Source organism: Corvus hawaiiensis, chromosome 9 (genome assembly GCF_020740725.1).
Source record: "Corvus hawaiiensis isolate bCorHaw1 chromosome 9, bCorHaw1.pri.cur, whole genome shotgun sequence".
NCBI classification, from domain to species: Eukaryota; Metazoa; Chordata; class Aves; order Passeriformes; family Corvidae; genus Corvus; species Corvus hawaiiensis.
Window position 1 is genome coordinate 32,123,595 of NC_063221.1, and position 18,418 is coordinate 32,142,012.

Here is an 18,418-nt window from a genome sequence, read left to right on the forward strand (position 1 = left end):
TTTAAAAAAACCCAAAAGCATTTTTAAAAGGAGAAGAAAAAGGAAATGAGAAAAAAAATAGAAGAAAGAAGGAGGCAACCGTGCTTTGTGGAGGGTGACGGACTGGTGATTTCCTTCTGCCTGTCACTGCAACACAAAACTGATCCCCTGGGCATCCGATCAGCATCTTCCCTTAAAAACGTCCTGGCTGAGTGGAACGGCCCCATCCCGGTGATGCCAGCGGAGCGCCGGGAGTGAGCATTCCTGGGAAACCCGCACAGGCAGGAGGGGTGTGGATGGACGAGGCCGCGGCAGGAAAGGCAGGATTGGATTCCGTGGAACTCCTCATGGTGTCCCGGTTTAAACTCACCCGAATCCTGGTGCGGCCGCGTGGAGCTGGAGCTGTGCTGGGAAGGGCTCTGGAAAAGGGGAAGTGTCACGGGAACTGATGAAGACAGAGGGGAAACGAGAGGTAAAAGGAAGCTGTTGATATTCGGAATTTCGTGGGGTAGCAGCTCGCACGGCAGATTAATGATAATTAACGGCAGCTCTGGAAAGGAGCCCAGATGATGCTCCAGGCTTTGGGAGGGAGGGAGGGAGGAGAAGCAGCTGGAGGCTCAAAGGCAGAATTTGGGATTCCTGAAGGCTGCAAACTTTGTGCCCCCTCATTTCAAGAGCTGTCCCTGAAATACCTGTGCTGTGTTGTCCAAGGTAGAAAAAACCGATCATAATCAGCCAGGAAACCCGAGTTTATGTCATTGATGGCCAGAAAAGAGGAGGAACAATAAGAGAAGACACTTATTCATTAAAAGCTCTGTTAAATGTGGCAGTAGGTTGTGGGAGTGCTGAAAAAAATGAGAGAAAGCAAAAATCGGGTAAAAGAGAAGGTAAAATGAGAGTAGATGTGTCTCTGGACAAGCCCCTTGTTCCGAGCAAGGGAAACCGGGCCGCATTTTATTTTATATCTCCTCTCCTCTCCCTCTGCCTCTCCTCCCCTTGCCTTTTTCCTTTTCCCTTCCCTTTCCCACCCTTCCCCTCCTTTCCCGTCCCGAGCATCCCCCTGGGGCGGGCGGGGCCGGGGCTGCCGCACACGCGGGAGCTGCCGGCGCCCGGAGCGGCCGCGGGGCTCGGGGTGAGTAACCCCGGCCTGGGGAGCGGGGGGCGCCGGGGGACCCCCCCGAGCCTCCCGGGGCTGCGGATCCCCCCGCGGTGCCGGGGGGCGATTCCTGGGAAAGGCGGCATCCCGCGGGATGCGGCTGCCATGGGATGCTCCTTGCCGCGGGATGCTGCTGCCATGGGATGGTCACTGCTTTGGGATGCTCCTGCCCTGGAATGCTCCTGCCGCGGGATGCTGCTGCCATGGGATGGTCACTGCTTTGGGATGCTCCTGCCCTGGAATGCTCCTGCCGCGGGATGTTCCTGCCCTGGGACGCTGCTTCCCCGGGATTTTCACTGCCCTGGGTTGCTCCTGCCCCGGGATTTTCCTGCCTCAGGATGATGCTGTTCTGGGATGCTCATTGCTTTGGGATGCTCCTTCCCTGGGATTTTTCATTGCCCTGGGATACTCCCGTGCCTGGATTTTCCTGGCCCGGGACGCTCCGGGATGCTCCTGCCCTGGGATGCTCGCTTTCCCGGGGATGCCGCTGCCCTGGAATGATTGCATCCCGGGATGCTGCCCGCCCTGGGATGCTGCTGCCTGGGAATTCTCACTATCCCAGATATTCCCTGCACCCCGGGATGGAGCAGCCTAAGGAGCGCAGTGCCAAAGGTCCATCCTGCCGGAACACCGCTGTCCCCACCCCCCCCCCCCGGCATTCCCCCACACCCGGCAGCTTCGGGAAAGAGCCCCCGGCCTCGGGCGGGATGGTCCCAAGGCTGTGGGATGACCTGGGGTGCCACTGTCCTCACGGAGCCTGGGGGGGCAGCCAGAGTGCGGGAAAGCTTCCCTAAAAACTCAGCCAGTGTCAGTAATCAGTGATGTGTAAGGTTTGGGGCACAAGAAGTGATTTTTTTCTGGCTGAAATGAGTGAGATGTTCCTCTTTCCACCGGTGACAGGCCGGCTGTTCCTGCCAGTTCTTGGAATGCACAACGGGGCTTTTTAGGGAGAAGTGGGGTCGAAAGGCAACTCTGGAGCTGTGGTGCTTCACGGCTGCTTTCATTTCGGAGCTCCGGGGCTGCAGTGACCGCCAGAGCCCCTGTGGCACATCCACGGGCTCACGGAGTGTGTGGCCTGTGGCCCTGGCGCTCTCAGCTGAGAGTTTGGAGATGAGAGCACAGACAGGCACAGGCTGTACCCCACAGACACCTCGGGACTGCTCCACCTCCTGCCTGGGACAACGTCCTTGCTGTATTTCAGTACCCTCCACACAGCAAGGCCGGTTTCCCTCACTGGCGTGCAATTTCCATCAGATTTCCCCCCATATCTCTCTCTGAGCTGGGGCTTGCTCCTCAGCAGTCTCCCATCCTCTGCTCGGATCACAGATTACGAGGCCGCATCTTCAGCGCTTCCCTGGCTGCACCTGTGACCGAAGGGTTCCAAGTGGGGCCGGTTTTGCCCGCAGACTCGGCTGTTTTGGGCAGCTGCGCTGTTCACGCAGCCCCCAGACAATTTCTGTTTAGTGGAAGGCAGAGCATTTCCCTGAAGAAGCTGGGCGCTGTGATTGCTCATCCTGGCACTTACGAATCACCTACAGAAGGCCCCACATGAAGAGGCTCTGGGCGAGCTGAGTCTCTGCTGCTGCAAGGCTGAACGTCTGAGCCTCTGGATTTAAACAAAACAAGGGAATGTTCAGTGGAAAGCTCCCACGAAATGGGCATTTGGGGTTTTCTGAAGCAGCAACGCGGTAAAACACCAAGATCTGTACATAATATCTGCAGTCTTTAGGAGCTGGTAACAGGAATTCCTCTCTCTCTAGGCACCAAAATGCCATTTGCATGGATCGTGCCCTCAGCAATTTGGTTGGTGCTGCACTTCACGGCAGGTAAGAGGGGTTCCATCCTACAGAGCAATTATCTCTCAAATGAAGCACTCGGGCTAATTAAGGTGGGGGTTTTGCAGCTTCTACTCCAAGCCCAGTGAACATCTTCCTTCCTGGAGAGCAAAGAGTTGTTAATGAGTCATTGTTAATGACGGAGGTTGCTCGGGTTTTAGTTCAAGGTGGAGCTGTTGGTGATGTGAGAAAAGGCACTGAGACAGGCAGAGCTCGTGGACAGGAAAAAACCCTGGTCACAGAATTCCAGACTGGTTTGGGTTGGGAGGGAGCTTAAAGCCCACCCAGTGCCACCCCTGCCATGGCAGGGACACCTTCCACTGTCCCAGGCTGCTCCCAGCCCCAGTGTCCAGCCTGGCCTTGGGCACTGCCAGGGATCCAGGGGCAGCCCCAGCTGCTCTGGGAATTCCATCCCAGCCCCTCCCCACCCTCCCAGCCTGGAATTCCTTCCCAAAAGCCCATCCAGCCCTGCCCTCTGGCACTGGGAAGCCATTCCCTGGGTCCTGTCCCTCCAGGCCTTGTCCCCAGTCCCTCTGCAGCTCTCCTGGAGCCCCTTCAGGCCCTGCCAGGGGCTCTGAGCTCTCCCTGGAGCTTCTCCTCTCCAGGTGAGCACCCCCAGCTCTCCCAGCCTGGCTCCAGAGCAGAGGGGCTCCAGCCCTGGAGCAGCTCCGGGGCCTCCTCCAGCAGCTCCACGTCCTTCTTGTGCCTCCTGCCACAGCTTTACTGACTCGGGCACTTTTTAATCCCCAGTGAAAGAAAGGTTCTGGTAGTTTTTACCTGGGGTTGTGTTGGTTTGTTGGTGACAGAGCAATCCCGTGGCTGCTGATCCCAGACGACATCCCACGAGTTCCTGCACAGAGCCAGGAATTTTTCCATCACACATTCGGGGAGAGCACGGCACGCGGTGCAGATGGATCCCCGTCTGAGTTTGTTTTCCCGTTCCCTTGCAGAATCCTGCAGGAAAGGGGCGGTGGGGGCCAGCAGAGCTGCCCGTGGCACCGTGGGGGTCTGTGGCAATGGGAACGTGACAGCCAACACGGCCTGTGCCATCCGGCAGGGCACCAACGTCACCCTGTCCTGCCAGCTGGGAGCCCTGCAGGGAGCTGCCCCGTGCTGGGCCGCGATTTTCCTCAACAACTCCGAGCAAGTCAGAAACCAGGGAGGCTCGGTCAGCAAAACCTTTGCGGTCACTACCTACGGCAAACACACCTTCACGTGCAAAACCCTCTGTGGAGACAAGACCAGACTCGTTTGTGGAATCGATATCCAGTGTGGAAGTAAGGGAAATTAGATGTTAATTACTCCAGTGATGCCATGAAGAATTTTTGCCTTTTCTTTTATACCCCTGTTATACCTTTTACAGCTTCTGTATTCCTGGTGCTTTTTGCCTACATTCTTGGCCTTGTTTGTCAAGCTGAGAGACTCAACATTTTAGAAGCTTCGTAGCCAGGGATCAGTATGCCCCAGACCCCAAGGTCCCCTCCAGAACACATCCTGTAAACCAAGATAGAACCATCCAGGGGAAGGCTCCTGGGGGAGGGGGGCTCACTGGAGCCTCTCATTGGGGAATCTTTGATAGATCTGCTAATTAGTAACACCTATAATGTTATACCCGATCTTTGGGGACACACTCGGTGGGGTGCAGCTCGATGCTTATGACCTAGGTGTGTGCACCTAAGGATCCTTAAAATAAATACCAAGGTAAAACCCCTTTTCCCCTTCTAACCATGTCTGACTCTTGATTTTAAGACCAGGAAAAGGCATCACGGGTCCTTAAAGCTTCCCCGTGGAGGAGGGAAGCCCGTTAGACACCGGCAGGGGGTGGCTTTGTCCAGGACGGGTGCTGTCTGTGAGGGGCTCTTCCTATGGAAAATATTCCTGGCTGGAACTGAGCCACTGTGTTATTCCTGAGGGGAGAGAGGCTGAATAAACCTGCCTGCTTGGAGCAAACGACATCCTCCCTACCAAGCATCCCCTAAAAGATCTCCTACCAACATCTTTGAGGAAGAAACACTGAAGGCCGGGCTGGAGGGAGCTCTGAGCAGCCTGGTCTGGTTGGAGATGTTGGACTGAAGGACCCTTAAAGGTCCAACCCAAGCCAGGCTGTGATTCTGAGACTGACAGGAATATCTGTTCCAGATCCTCCAGATGAGCCCAGGAATGTGTCCTGTATCCAGCATGGGACACGGGGACATCTCACCTGCACCTGGGACAAAGGAAGGCTCACCTACCTCGACACTGCCTATGGAATCGAGTAAGTGATGGTGCTGGAAATATAATTAATACCTAATTATCCCCTGGAGTGGTTTTCTGATCATGCCCTGCAGCAGGGCAGCTCCCTCAGGGTTCAGCAGACAGAGGCTGTGCCAAGATATCCCTTTGGGAAGGGAACCCTGTCCCACACACCCGGGGTTCACCTTTCTTGCTCCACAGAAACACAGCCAAACCTTTCCTCCTGCTCCAGGCTCTCCAATGGGACAGACACCTTTTGCTTTCCAGAAGAAACTCCCAGTCAGGTGTTCGGCTCTCGGGCTCTGAGCAAGCTGGATTTTGACTCCAATTACACCGTGGTGGTCTCTGCCTCCAATAAATTAGGAAATGCCTCGTCCCAGCCACTCACCTTCATGCTAATAGACATAGGTAAAGCTCCACTCCCCACCTCTCAGCCTGCCCCAGCCCTTCGGGAAGACCTGGAAACATTCAGGGCACTTTAAAAACTTGTGGTAAAATCATCCATCCAGCCTATACCAATAATCCTATTTTCCACCTTTCCCTCCAAGCTGTGCTGCCTCTCTGAGCCCCCTTTGCTTCTTTCTGTTTCGGTGCCAGTGAAGCCACATCCTCCCGCGTTTTCAGTGGAATTTGATGACTCTTCTGCCACCAACTGCACCTTTTCGTGGCACGACGAGGCACAAGCACAGCACTACAGGCTGAGATACCGTCCCCTCAGCAGGCACACCTGGAGCGTGGTAATCCTTTTGGGATTGAGGGAGTTATGGACCTGCTGGAGAGGAGAAGGCTCCAGGGAGAGCTCAGAGCCCTTTCTGGTGCCTGAAGGGGCTCCAGGAGAGCTGGAGAGGGACTGGGGACAAGGCATGGAGGGACAGGACACAGGGAATGGCTTCCCACTGCCAGAGGGCAGGGCTGGATGGGAGATTGGGAAGGAATTCCTGGTTGGGAGGGTGGGAAGGGGCTGGGATGGAATTCCCAGAGCAGCTGTGGCTGCCCCTGGATCCCTGGCAGTGCCCAAGGCCAGGCTGGACATTGGGGCTGGGAGCAGCCTGGGACAGTGGGAGGTGTCCCTGTCCATGGCCCACTGGAAGGGCTGTGAGGTCCCTCCCAACCCAAACCATCCCATCACTCTGTGAAGTTTTTGCTTTTACTTGAGAAGTGGCAAAAGGAACGTTTTTCTGGGAGCTGAGCAAATCACTCAAACAGAGATTTCGCTCTTGGCACGCAGTAAGTGAGGGATTTTTCAGCTGAAGCCCTGCAAGCCCGACGATTCCTTGCATCATTCTCTGAGTTATGGAAGCTGCCTCAGATCAGGGTTTCCCTGTTGGTTTTTAAGCTGCTCCTGGCTGGGCTGCACGTGGCCATTTGCAATTCAGCCTCTCGCTGCCTGCAACCTTTGTTTCCTTGTGGGTTTAATATTCCATGTTCTGCATCCCTGTTGAAGGTTGAAAGCTTCCACAGGGAGGAATACCACCTGCAGGGGCTGGAGCCTGACACAGCCTACGAGTTCCAGGTGAGCTGCAGGATCCTCCGGGGGCGAGGGCAGTGGAGCGACTGGAGCAGGAGGCAGATGCACACCCCAGCAGCAGGTAAGGAGCCCTCCTGCCCCAAAGCCGGCTCTGGGGCCTGCATCCCACGGGAAACTCCAGCTCATGAGGCCAAACCGCTGCTGGGTGGTTTCGTGGGGACTCCAGATCCAGACTCGGAGCCGAGAGAGAGAAGTTTCTGTGAGAAAATTGCTTTTTAACGAACCGGCGGTGGAGCCGTTCGTGTTTCTCGCGGAGCAGGAATTTCCAGAGCTCACGGAAGGATTTGGGGGTTCCAAAACCCTTCTAATTCTGTGATTCTCCACTCTCCTGCTCGGCTTTGGCTGCTCTTTTTTGTGAATTACTCAGAGCCGTGGGGCTGGTGCTGTTGTGACTCAGCCCATTTCCCATTTCCCATTATTTCCCATTTCCCATTTCCCATTTCCCACTGCGACAGCGGCACTTTCTGTAAGAAGCATTGATTACTGATCCCCCTCCCACCTCCCTCTCAGCAGTTTTCTCCCCTTCTCCTTGCACCCTGCGCTCGTGGTCATCGCTCCCACCCCGCCCCTGCTGCAGGAGGAGAACGAGAAGGTTTTTAGCTGATGGAGGAGCACTTGCTGCCCTCACACGAGGTGGCAGCAAGGGGAGGTTGCAGACGAGAAGCTCTGGGGGCATCAGCACCGCTCTTTGTTGGAAGTGCTCCACAAGTCAGCTCGCTGCAAACCCCAAATTAACACTTTTTCAAGGAGAAATTCCTTTTCCTGCTCCTTTTCGTGCGAGCTGCCAAAAACCTTGCCTTACTCATGTGGTTCACAGGCTTTCAAAGCCAGGCTGGAGGGCGGCAGATGCAATCCCATATTCTGATTTTTCTCTTTATCTCACCCTTCCCTCACTCAGAGGGCTCTGGTTTTATTTCTGCTGCTGCTCCTGCTTCTCGTTTCTGTTCTTGTCACTCTTTGCAGTTCACACAGGACAAACTGCTCTGAACATCGCTGACAGGGAGGGTTTTGTGTCCTTGTTACAGCCCTGGTCCAGCGGGGTTTGTCCATCAGCTGCCCCTGCCCCAGCTATCAACAATCAGGATTTGAATTTGATGAGTTTATGCTGGTCAGGGTCCTTGAGGAGCCAAGCTCTGTCATTCTCTGTCACCTCAGCTTTCCTTACGTATTCCTCTCTGATTCTGGATTTCTGGAGCACATCCACCGGCCAGAGCTTCCCTTTAATGTTATTTTGGGACGTTTATTCAAAACATCAAGAGTTTCCAGTGAGAATTGTGGAAGGAACCAGGGGTTTAAGCTACCTCAGACAAGCTGTTAAAGGCACTTATTGCCTGGAGCCAGACAGGAAAATCCCACAGATCCCACAAACCCCCTCATCCGAGGCTGCCTGTTGTTCTAGGACTGATGGAGCCAACCCCAAGGACCTTCATAAGCCTCAAATTTATGCAAAGACAGGAGCTAACGCTGTGCCTTTGATGTGTGGGTTTCCTTGGGAGCCATCCGGATTACTGAGGGCAGGATAAAGTCAGCAGCAGATCCAAACCCTTTTCCTTGGATTTATGGCTTGTTCTCCTCATGATCCCTATCCTCAAAGCAGCCAAACAGCAGCAAAGGTGGATTATCACACCCTGCAGCACTTCAGGGGCATTTTAAAGCTTAAATTTAAATTTTCTCAGGGGTTTTGCCTCCTTTGCCTGCTCGTTGTTTGTTGGCTTCAAACCCCAGCCACTGCCACTGCTCCCCTTTTCCTTCCCCACCAGTGCCCACTGGGATCCTGGATGTCTGGTACCGGCAGCAGGACGTGGACTCTGGGCACCAGAACCTCTCCCTTTTTTGGAAGGTGAGTTCAGGGCAACCCCAGCAGAGGCAGCAAAGCTCAGCCAGGTGAGAGGGGAGACAAAACCCAGAGAGGGGAAACTCTGATTTTTAGGATTGCAGGAAAGGGCTGAACCCTGGGAGAGCACCTGGGTTTCACCAGGGACAGGGACATGGACCGAGTCCCCTCCCTGGGAGGAGGTTCATCATCACTTTTCTACCTAAAATTTCATGGAATGCCAGGATTATTTGGATTGGGAGGGATTTTGAATGTCATCTTGTTCCATGGGCAGGGACACCTCCCACTGTCCAGGCTGCTCCAAGCCCCAATGTCCAGCCTGGCCTTGGACACTTCCAGGGATCCAGGGGCAGCCACAGCTGCTCTGGGAATTCCATCCCGGCCCCTCCCCACCCTCCCAGGGAACAATTCCTTCCCAATCTCCCATCCAGCCCTGCCCTCTGGCAGTGGAAGCCATTCCCTGTGTCCTGTCCCTCCATCCCTGTATCCAAAGCCCCTCTCCAGCTTCCCCAGCATTTTTGGGGTCTGGTGGGCAAAGCACATTCCACACAGAATTTGGGTTAAAGCCCCCCAGAGCTGGGTAAAGAAATTCACTGTGTTTCCCCCCCACACGAACAAGCAGCATGCTGAAAGTGAAAGCAGAAATTCTCGTGTGATTCTGTGACCCCAGAGGTTGTGGCTTTAACTTGGAGACCTTTATCTTGCAGCACTTTCTTTATCACGAGTGACTTCCTGCAGCATCATTCATAAAACAGGGTAATAAACTGCCTCGAGAGTTTTCACAGCAGCTTCAAAGCCAGGCTGAAACTCAGTACAACACCCTGCAGGAGGTGTGTCCTGTTCTCAGACAAACACCCCAAAAACCTCCAAAAAACGGTTCAACAATTTAATTCCAGCAGGTTTTCGGAGTGGTTCCAGCAGTGCCTCTGTCCTGGGGCGCTGCCGAAGCACCAGAAACTCTGCAAACATTTTGGTGTGTGCTTTGTTTTGTTATGACAAAAATCAGCCAAACAGATGAATTCATGTCATAGAAACCTCAGGAAACTGAAACTGGGAGTACAAGTGCAGGCTCCTGGAGAGGAGTTAAAGCCAGGGTGTGGTGTTACTGTCAGAGATGTGTGTTCTGAGAGGCTCCATGTAAATAATTCTTTATGGGGGCTTTATGTAAAATCCAGGTTTTCCCTCCAAATCAAAACCCGCTCATTGTGACAAACCTAGCTGAGCAGTTCATAATCTTTTTTTTTCCCTCCCTTGTGAAAAGCGTGGCTGGAATTCAGCCTCAGGGCAGGATGTGTTTTACTGTCCCCAGCTGGAGGAATCAGCACCTCACAGCAAAAGAGCTTCACTAAACTGGAATTGAATGGGAAAAATAAATTCTGGAATGGTTTGGGTTGGGATGGACCTCAAAGCCCATCCAGTGCCACCCCTGCCATGGCAGGGACACCTCCCACTGTCCCAGGCTGCTCCAGCCTGGCCTTGGGCACTGCCAGGGATCCAGGGGCAGCCCCAGCTGCTCTGGGCACCCTGTGCCAGGGCCTGCCCACCCTCCCAGGGAACAATTCCTGCCCAATATCCCACCCATCCCTGCCCTCTGGCAGTGGGAAGCCATTCCCTGTGTCCTGGCTCTCCAGGCTCTCATCCAAAGCCCCTCTCCAGCTTTCCCAGCTGACAGCACCTTTTTCAGAAGACAGTGACAGATGTGCTTTCCCCGCAGGCTCTGAGCAAGCCAGAGGCAGGAGGGAGAATCCTGGGATACACGGTGACCTTGGAAGCCCTGGACCACGGGAAGCTCCCAGCACAATCCCACCAAACCACCCAGACCAGCTTCTCCAGGGTGACTCCCAGGGTGGGCCACAGGATCACGGTCAGCGCCCACAACTCCCGGGGCAGCTCCCCCCCTGTGGCTATCCTGGCCCACCCGGGCAGCCAGGGTAAGGCTCCTGCTGGCTCGGGGTCCCTGCGAGGGACAGCAGTGCTCTGCTCTGTGCCACACACCACGAACCCTTCTGGGCCCTCCACTCTCTGCTCCTCTCAGAGGAACCTCGGGCATCTGCAGATCCACTTTTCCCTGCACCCCCAGCTCTCCCAGCCTGGCTCCACACCAGAGGGGCTCCAGCCCTTGGAGCATCCCCGTTCCTCCTCTGGAATCACTCCAGCAGCTCCACATCCTTCCTCGTGGATCAGGGCAGGGTGTTGGGATGTGCCGTGACAGCACCTCCCAGGGTTTGGGATGGCACAGCCAAGCAGTGCTGGGGGTGTTCAATCCACGAGAAAAGACAGGAATGTGACTGTTCCTGTCAGCAAACCCTCCCATCATCACCTTTTCTTTAATTCGAGTTAATTTCTATCCTTCTCACGGTGCCAAAGTGGATGGGACCCAGTAAAAACCACACATCCCATTTAATGGTTCGATTGAGGCTACAACAACTTTGTGCTGACCGCGGTTTTTGCTCTCCCCTGTAAGATCTGCCCCCTCCTCAGCGAGTCTCTGCCGTGGCCCTGGGGAACAGCAGCATCCTGGTGAGCTGGAGCCCCCCCCTCGGATCCGCCGTGTCCGTGGGGGGCTATGTGGTGGAGTGGGAAGAGCCCTGGAGGGAGCCACGCCTGCAGCCCCAGCACAGCTGGGTGAAGCTGCCCCCGTCCCACCTGTCCACGGTGCTAGCAGGTAAATGCCACCCCGGCCTGGGACACCAGCAAAGCACCAGCTTGGTTTGGAAGTATCTGAAGTGACAAGTCAGGTTTGAATTTGGCCTCCAAATGGAGCAGCTGGGGCTGGTGGGAGGTGTTGCTGCCATGGCAGGGATGGCACTGGATGGGCTTTAAGGTCCCTCCCAACCCAAACCAGTCTGGGATTCTGTATTTCTGTATTTCTATAATTTTTACTAAAATCACTTCCAGGGATCCAGGGGCAGCCACAGCTTCTCCGGGCACCCTGTGCCAGTGCCTTCCCACCCTCACAGGGAGGAATTTCTTGCCAGTATCTCATCCAACCCTGCTCTCCGGCCGTGGGAAGCCATTAGTTTCCAGTTTAATGCCCAGTAAGGCTCTGCTGGGCTCAGTAGATCAGAGGAAATTTCTTTCCTTTCTTTATGAAAGATCTATCAATAATCACAAGATTTATCTCAGATCTAAGCAGCTGATGCAATATTTATGCCCTGGCTGCAAATCCTTGAACAAGCAACTCTCCCATTGTAATTTCTCTCTCCAGAGCACATCAGAGATAACGTCTGCTATCAGATCCACGTGTCTGCACTTTATCAGGACAGAGCTGGACAGGCAGCATCAGTCAGGGGAAACTCCACAGCACAAGGTAAACCACAGGAACGCCCTCCCAGGTGTTTTTAAGGCATTTTAAGCTCAGCTCTAAAGTCAGTCCTGTGTCTTGCAGCCCCATCAGCTGGGCCCCAGATGCTCACAACCCCCTGGGCCAGCGGCGTCCTGGTTTCCTGGGAGGAGATCCCAGCTCCCCAGCAGAGGGGCTGCATCACTGGGTACCACATCTACCTGCAGAGGAGGGACAGGCAGGGCCAGCCCGAGGTCCATGGTGGGTGCCTGCGGGCTGGAAATGCTTCTCCTGTTCCCCTTTCATCACTGACAGTCCACAGTGGGATCATTCTAAGTTGCTTTCAGTGTGAAACTATCAGATTTCTCCCTGCTTCTCCTTCCCCCTGCTCCTCTTATTCTCCCTCCTCCTCTTCTTATTCCTCTTCATCTTATTCTTCTTCCTCTTCCTCTTCCTCTTCCTTCTCCTCTTATTCTTCTTCTCATTCCTCCTCTTATTTTTCTTCCTATCCCTTCTCTTGTTCTTTTTCCTCTTATTCTTCTTCCTTTTTTTCCTTATTCCTCTTCCTCTTCTTTCTCTCCCTCCTCTTTTTCTTCCTCTTCCTCTACTTCATTTCTCTTCCTCCTCTTTTTATTCTTCCTCTCCTCCTTCCTCTTCCTCCTCCTCTCCTTCCTAACTTTATTCAGAGCCCCATTCCAGCTGAAGGCAGTAAAATCCCGTGCCGGGCTCTCCATTTCCATCCCCGTTTTCCCTCCAGCCGTTCCTGCCGGGAAGGCTCCTTGCTCCCTGCACATCCCTGACCTGGAGCCCGGGGAGCACCACGACCTTTGGATGACGGCGGTGACAGCGGCCGGGGAGGGGCCCCGGGGCAACAGCGACAGCGTCTGCCTGGAAAGTAAGGAACCGGTGCCAGGGTGCTCCTTGCTCTTGGATCCTCTTTCCCACAGATTGGGAATGCTTTTCCTGCTCCTCTGAAATCACTGGAGCTCTCCAGGCGTTCTGAAGATCTCTTGGTGTTCTTCAATTGCTAAAAATTTGTAGTTCCAGCTGGTTTTAAGATGTGCCATCTCTTTCGTAGCCTTTAAGCTCCCAGTGCTGTGCCGAGCTGTTTCCTTGGAGTTGAAGGGTGGTTTATTTATGGAACACGGAAAGATTTGGGGTTTTTTTCATCTTTTTGATGGAGCTGAATGGTGGCTGCTCTGCATTTCAGGTGCTGGGGGCTGGGTCACTCTGGTGCTCATCTGCAGCTTCTGCAGCTTCTTCATCCTCTCAGCCTGCGTTTGTTCTGTGCCTCCAGTGAGGAAAGTGTGAGTGGATCCATCTGCTGTGTCCCAATAAAAGTGGGATGGTTATCAGAAGGGATTAAATCCCAGACTGGCTTGGGATGGAAAGGACCTTAAAGCCCACCCAGTGCCACCCCCAGCCATGGGCAGGGACACCTCCCACTGTCCCAGGCTGCTCCAAGCCCCAGTGTCCAGCCTGGCCTTGGGCACTACCAGGGATCCAGGGGCAGCCCCAGCTGCTCTGGGCACCCTGTGCCAGTGCATTTTAAAAATCTTTTCTCCTATCTAATCTAAATCGACCCTCTTTTAGTTTAAAACAATTTTCCCTTATCCTATGGGATGGCCATGCCCCTTCATGAGCATGGAACAGCGAGGATTGTTCAAAATGAAGGTTTCAGAGTACAGGAATGATAATAAAAACATGCTCTGAGCTTAAAACACAGCTGTACTCCACAGATAGGTGAATTTTTACCCAGATCTTAAAACCAAACTGAATGGCATCAATCCTTAGGAATTATGCCCATCCAGCTGAGAGCTCTGCAGGTCTCTCTGCGGGCAGATCCACAATCCCACCTGGGTTAATTCCACACCCAAGGAGCACAAGGGTGCTGCAGGTCTCACCATTCCTGTTTTTTATTGCATTTATCCCCCCTGCAGATTCCAGGCGCTTTTCTCTCTCCTCCTGCCGCAGTGGCAGAGCAAAGCCATTCCCGACCCTGCCAACGCCACGTGGGCCAGGAGCTTAACGGCTACCAAGGTAAATTAGAGGGGTTTTTCATTCTAATCCCACAACCTTCATTAAAAAAAAGCCATTGGAGCCATGCGAGCCAGTAATCTCCTAAAGCAGCAAATCCAGCAATCTCTGGCAGCGGATAATCTCCCTTGGAGCAGACTGGAGGATGCGCTGGGCAAATTAAACGCAAGAAGAACGCAGAGATGTTCCATTTTTAGCAGGATGAGCGGCTGCGGGGAGGGAGTCCCAGGAGATCCATGCCGGGATTCATTCCGTGTTCCCCTCGCAGGCGGAGCTGAGCGCTCCCTCCAGCCCCTTCCTGCCCAGCGGCTTCGAAGAGCCCGAAACGACCCCGGTGGAGGAAACCTTCGCACACCCCGAGCCCCCCGTGCCTGGGGACAAGCTGCTGGTGGGCAGCGCTGGCAGCAGGGGGCACGGGGACTGGGCACAGGAGAGCTCGGGGGAGGAGCAGCAGCTCCCTGAGCTGTACCAGAGGCTGGTGGCGGAGGCGATGGAGCCCCCGGAGCCCGTGTCCGAGTACATCTCCAACCCCGGCACCTCCGCCCTGCCCCCGGAGCCCGACACTGCCCCCGACCCCCCCGAGCCCGACTGCAGCCCCCTCTCCGTCTTCCCAACCACATTCCTGACTCCTGCCCTCTGCTGCGAAGGGAATCTGACGCTGGATAGAGTGAAACTGAACTGCAGCTCCTTCCCAAGGTAGGCGGAGGGCGATGTGAGCCCGGCAGGAATTTTGGCACTTTACAGAGTATTTGTGTTTCAGTGTGAGCTCAGCCTGAATGTTGGCACTTTACGGAGTATTTCAGTGTGTTTTGATGTGAGCCCAGCCTGGATTTTGGCACTTTACAAACTATTTCAGTGTTTCAGCACAGCCAGTCCAGTCAGTCACACGTGACGCCTCCAAGTGACAAAACCCTTCCCAAGTCACTCCTCACCGTAGGACACGGCTGCTCCTCTCCCACAGCACACTTTGGAATCAAAGGCACAGCTGGGAATGCCAGAGCTGGATTTTGGGAACCCCTCGTGCAGCCTGGGCTGCCTCAAGCCCTGTGCCACGGCCTGGCCACGAGTGGGTCAGCCTGGCTGGGCCTAGCCCAGGATCCAAGCTGGAAAACATCATTTCCTCCATAAAGAGAAGGAACTGCAAAAGGGAAGGATGGAACAGCTCAGACCCAGGATGACAGCCGCAGCTCTTGTTCCTCCGCTGGCACCAAGCCACAGCGTCCCAGGAGACACCAGAGCCATGAGGGACACAGCACCAGAGCCAGGCTCCCTTCCTGCCTCAGTTCAGGGGAGGAAAATTCCTCACCAGAACTAAAAGCAGCAGGCAGCACCTGTACTCAGTCAAATGGATCGTCAAGAGGAATTTAAGTGATTTATTGGAGTGTTCTAATTACAGGTTGGAAGGGTGTTACACATTTAATGACTTTGTTTACGAGATACGTGTATATAAATAAAATGTTGGAAATCTGAACTTGGCTTCCTGTTGTTTTCTCTGGTCAAGCTCCAGCTTTACACAGAACAATTGAAAAATAAAAATAAGCCAGAAGCAAGAGGATTCTGCCTGAGCACACAACTCAGCCCCTTAACTCAGCTCTGCATAACCAAAGTGAACTGGAAAGGCAGATCAGATGCCAATAAAAGGTGGTTTTTTTAAAAAGCCCTATTTTGCCATTCATCTCTTTCTGCATGTTGATTTTCTACCCCAACACAAGGATAAGAGAACACTGGAATTCATTTTCTCCTCGCTCTGCAAATCTCCACCTAAATCAAAATGTAGGGCTTCATGTCCAGCCTTGAACTCTCCCAGTAATGGCCCTGAGCACCCCAGGAAGTGTTCACCCCTCAGTCAGGATACCCTTCCTAGCAGGAGTATCAGGTTTGGCTTTCCTGGGGACACCTCAAGTGTGGAACCCGGCCGAGACAGAGCAGCCCAGGAGCGCCAGAGGCGGGCAGTGTGGTCCTTGGCACGCCCCGGGGAGAGCAGCAGGTTGGCACAGCTGGAACTGCCACCTCTGGGTGTCAGTGCTGGGTTTATTAAACCAGAGCTGTGGCTGTGCAAAGCCATCCCCGTGGGCAGAGTTGTTACAGGTGAGGGTGGGCTCAGCTCTTCCAACTGCTGCCACCACACGTTCCCAGTGACTCCTGACATTCCAGAAGAATCCATGTCCTTTCATGCACAGCTAACACTTGCACTGATCAACCCCCCCCCCGCTCCCTCTCAGCATTCCAGCTCTGAGATGAATTTCCACGCTCAAACCTTGCCACTGTTCATTCCAAAGCCAATTTGTTCCGTGCTTCCAACTTTTCCTGCTGCCCATCTTTTCCAATGGATCAGAATTTAAAAGTTGTAGTCCCCTAGATTTGGTGTGACAGAAGTAATTTGATGTGACAGCAGGAGCAAGGAAGAGGACAGAAAACGTTACTAAAAGCAAGTTCATTAATCATAAATAACCTACTTGGGAGATGCTTTTCCAAGGCAAAGTCCGTCCTAGGAATGGGAATGCAAGCTGGACTTCCTGGGACAGACCCTAGATGAGCCACTATGAACCTAAGCGGTTTCATTTCCATGTGTTTTCAGGACATTTTTTTTAAAAGAGCATGAAAATAAACCTTTATTTCAGTTAACACCCACCAATATTAAAGATAAATGTTCACAGTTTTTAGTTCTTGACACAAATGGACTGAAAGAGGCAAATTTACATCTGGCAGAACAGCAGAAGGACCAATTTAAGTACAAGCTGTGTTGAAAATCACTCCAGGTGCTATTTGGGAATGCTCTACAGCAGGAAAAGGGAAAGGTGCTGGGCAAATCCAGCCAGCGGGGCCCCAAAATCACCTGGGTGGCAACTGGAACAGCAACTACAGATTGATCAAGGAAGGTTTGTGTTCCAGGGAAAGCTTTGCTCCAAGTGTTTGTGTTGGGGGTGTTATCCAGGCTGTCCCTAAGGCTGGAAGTGCAGCACATCCCACTGAAGCACAACGGGAGAGGGAAGGGGAACAACTCAGTGTTCCTACAACAGCCCCACACCGAGCGCAGAGTCAGGGGAGATAAACCAAGAGATTTCCCCCCCCCTCTGATGGAAGCTTTGCCTCCTCCTCCTACCTGGGCTGGAAATCCAGGTGAGGGAACTGATCCATGATACTCAGAGCGGGTCACAACACAAGCTCTCATGGAAAACAGCTCAGGAAAAGCAAAGCCAGCTACTAACACCACAGCTGAGCAGGCTGGTATTCCATATTCCAAGGTCTCCAACACTTACTGCCTGTCCTGTACAGTCTTTAAAAAAATAGGGCGTTACCTTTAGTTTTCTACCTAAGGAACTACAAATATGTTCTAAGCTGGCCAAAGAGGGAAACATGAAATAAAATGAGAGATTTGTTCCTATTCTCCTAATAAATGCTGATAAAACCCCTAAGAAATCCTCTTTATTAAGTCATTACCTCAACTCTTTTTATGTATTAAAGGGATACATAGGGATGAAATTAAACCTGTGGTGAATTTTGATGGGGGAGAAGGAATTTCTTACAATCACTCTCTGGAAAAACATTCACTGGTGATGTCCCAAGCAGATCTTGAGCTCTGCACTGAGCCAGAGCCGCATTTGGAAGGAGAGGTGAAGTGTTGAGGTTTTGGGTTGAGTTTTTGGTGTCTCATGCACAGATTGCCGTTGCCCCAGTCCGAAGCCACGAGCCACAACTCCCTCCTGAGCCAGCCTAGTTCCTTCCTCGGAACACCTGGAGCAGTGCTGGGAATGCCTCAGGTACTGCTGTACCTGCCTGTCAACCCCACATCCCACCTGGAATCCATGTGGGCTTCCAGAGCCACAGCTGCCACCCTCCCCCAGCTCCCACAACAGGAATGACCCCAATCTTGGGGTATCCCAGCTCCAATAACAGCCATTACCCCAAATCTTGGGGTATCTCAGCTCCAAGGACAGCAATCACCCCAAACTCATGGAATCCCAGCTCCAACAACAGGAATTCCCCCAATCTCACGGTATCCTCTCAAACAAAAAGCAAAGGTAATTTAAAAACTCTTTTTTTTTGCCAACAAAGCATCTTGTTCTGTTCAAGGGAAGGAGGAGGGAATAAAGGTCCAAAGGGGAAGTGAAAGGTGGGATACAGGAATTTTAAAAACCTGATTTTCAGACCAGTTACCCACTGCTGGATCCATATACAGGTATTGAACTATAAACCAATGTGCTTTGAATCTTGATTTCAAGTATCTGCTTCCAATTTTCTAGAAAGATTTTTGTGTAAACAAACTACCCAACAGAGATGAAAACATGACTGGTTGTCCATGTTGGAAATGAAGCATTAGAACTTAAGTACTCCAGGAGTTCATTCCATGCAGCACTAACAGTCTGCCAAATTAATATTCCAAGATTCCATGGGCTGAGAAAAACCTGCCAAAGTGGAATTAAGGAAACCAAAGTAGTGTGCAATAATTAAAACCCAGTTTGGAGTTTGGGGAGGAAGGGGAAAAGTCTAAAATCCTGAATTAAAAAAAAAAGAACACAAATGAAGGGAAAGC

At 53.0% G+C, this 18,418-nt stretch overlaps 1 protein-coding gene across 2 annotated transcripts; it reads left to right on the top strand.

Moving 5' to 3' along the window:
* Positions 1-15,355, top strand: IL12RB2 (interleukin 12 receptor subunit beta 2). 2 transcript variants are annotated; one of them, XM_048312393.1, is made up of 17 exons: positions 1-451; positions 2,896-2,961; positions 3,921-4,247; positions 5,110-5,224; positions 5,435-5,610; positions 5,800-5,939; positions 6,647-6,791; positions 8,491-8,570; positions 10,279-10,495; positions 11,029-11,229; positions 11,773-11,874; positions 11,953-12,108; positions 12,605-12,742; positions 13,058-13,154; positions 13,788-13,887; positions 14,153-14,580; positions 14,741-15,355. In XM_048312393.1, exons 2-17 carry the CDS (start codon positions 2,904-2,906, stop codon positions 14,787-14,789), a joined length of 2,529 nt encoding a protein of 842 aa, XP_048168350.1. In that variant the 5' UTR covers positions 1-451; positions 2,896-2,903; the 3' UTR covers positions 14,790-15,355. The 2 variants fall into 2 exon arrangements, with proteins under 2 accessions (XP_048168350.1, XP_048168351.1); XM_048312394.1 differs by lacking the exons at positions 6,647-6,791; positions 8,491-8,570.
* Positions 15,356-18,418: the final 3,063 nt, after the last annotated feature.

What these genes read in the sequence shown, in the direction of transcription:
- IL12RB2 (XM_048312393.1), top strand. Translation starts at nt 2,904, where the DNA reads ATGCCATTTGCATGGATCGTGCCCTCAGCAATTTGGTTGGTGCTGCAC. An exon ending in GGCCCACCCGGGCAGCCAGG is followed by an intron (nt 10,496 to 11,028) that starts GTAAGGCTCCTG and finishes CTCCCCTGTAAG; the next exon opens with ATCTGCCCCCTCCTCAGCGA. An exon ending in AACTGCAGCTCCTTCCCAAG is followed by an intron (nt 14,581 to 14,740) that starts GTAGGCGGAGGG and finishes AAACTATTTCAG; the next exon opens with TGTTTCAGCACAGCCAGTCC.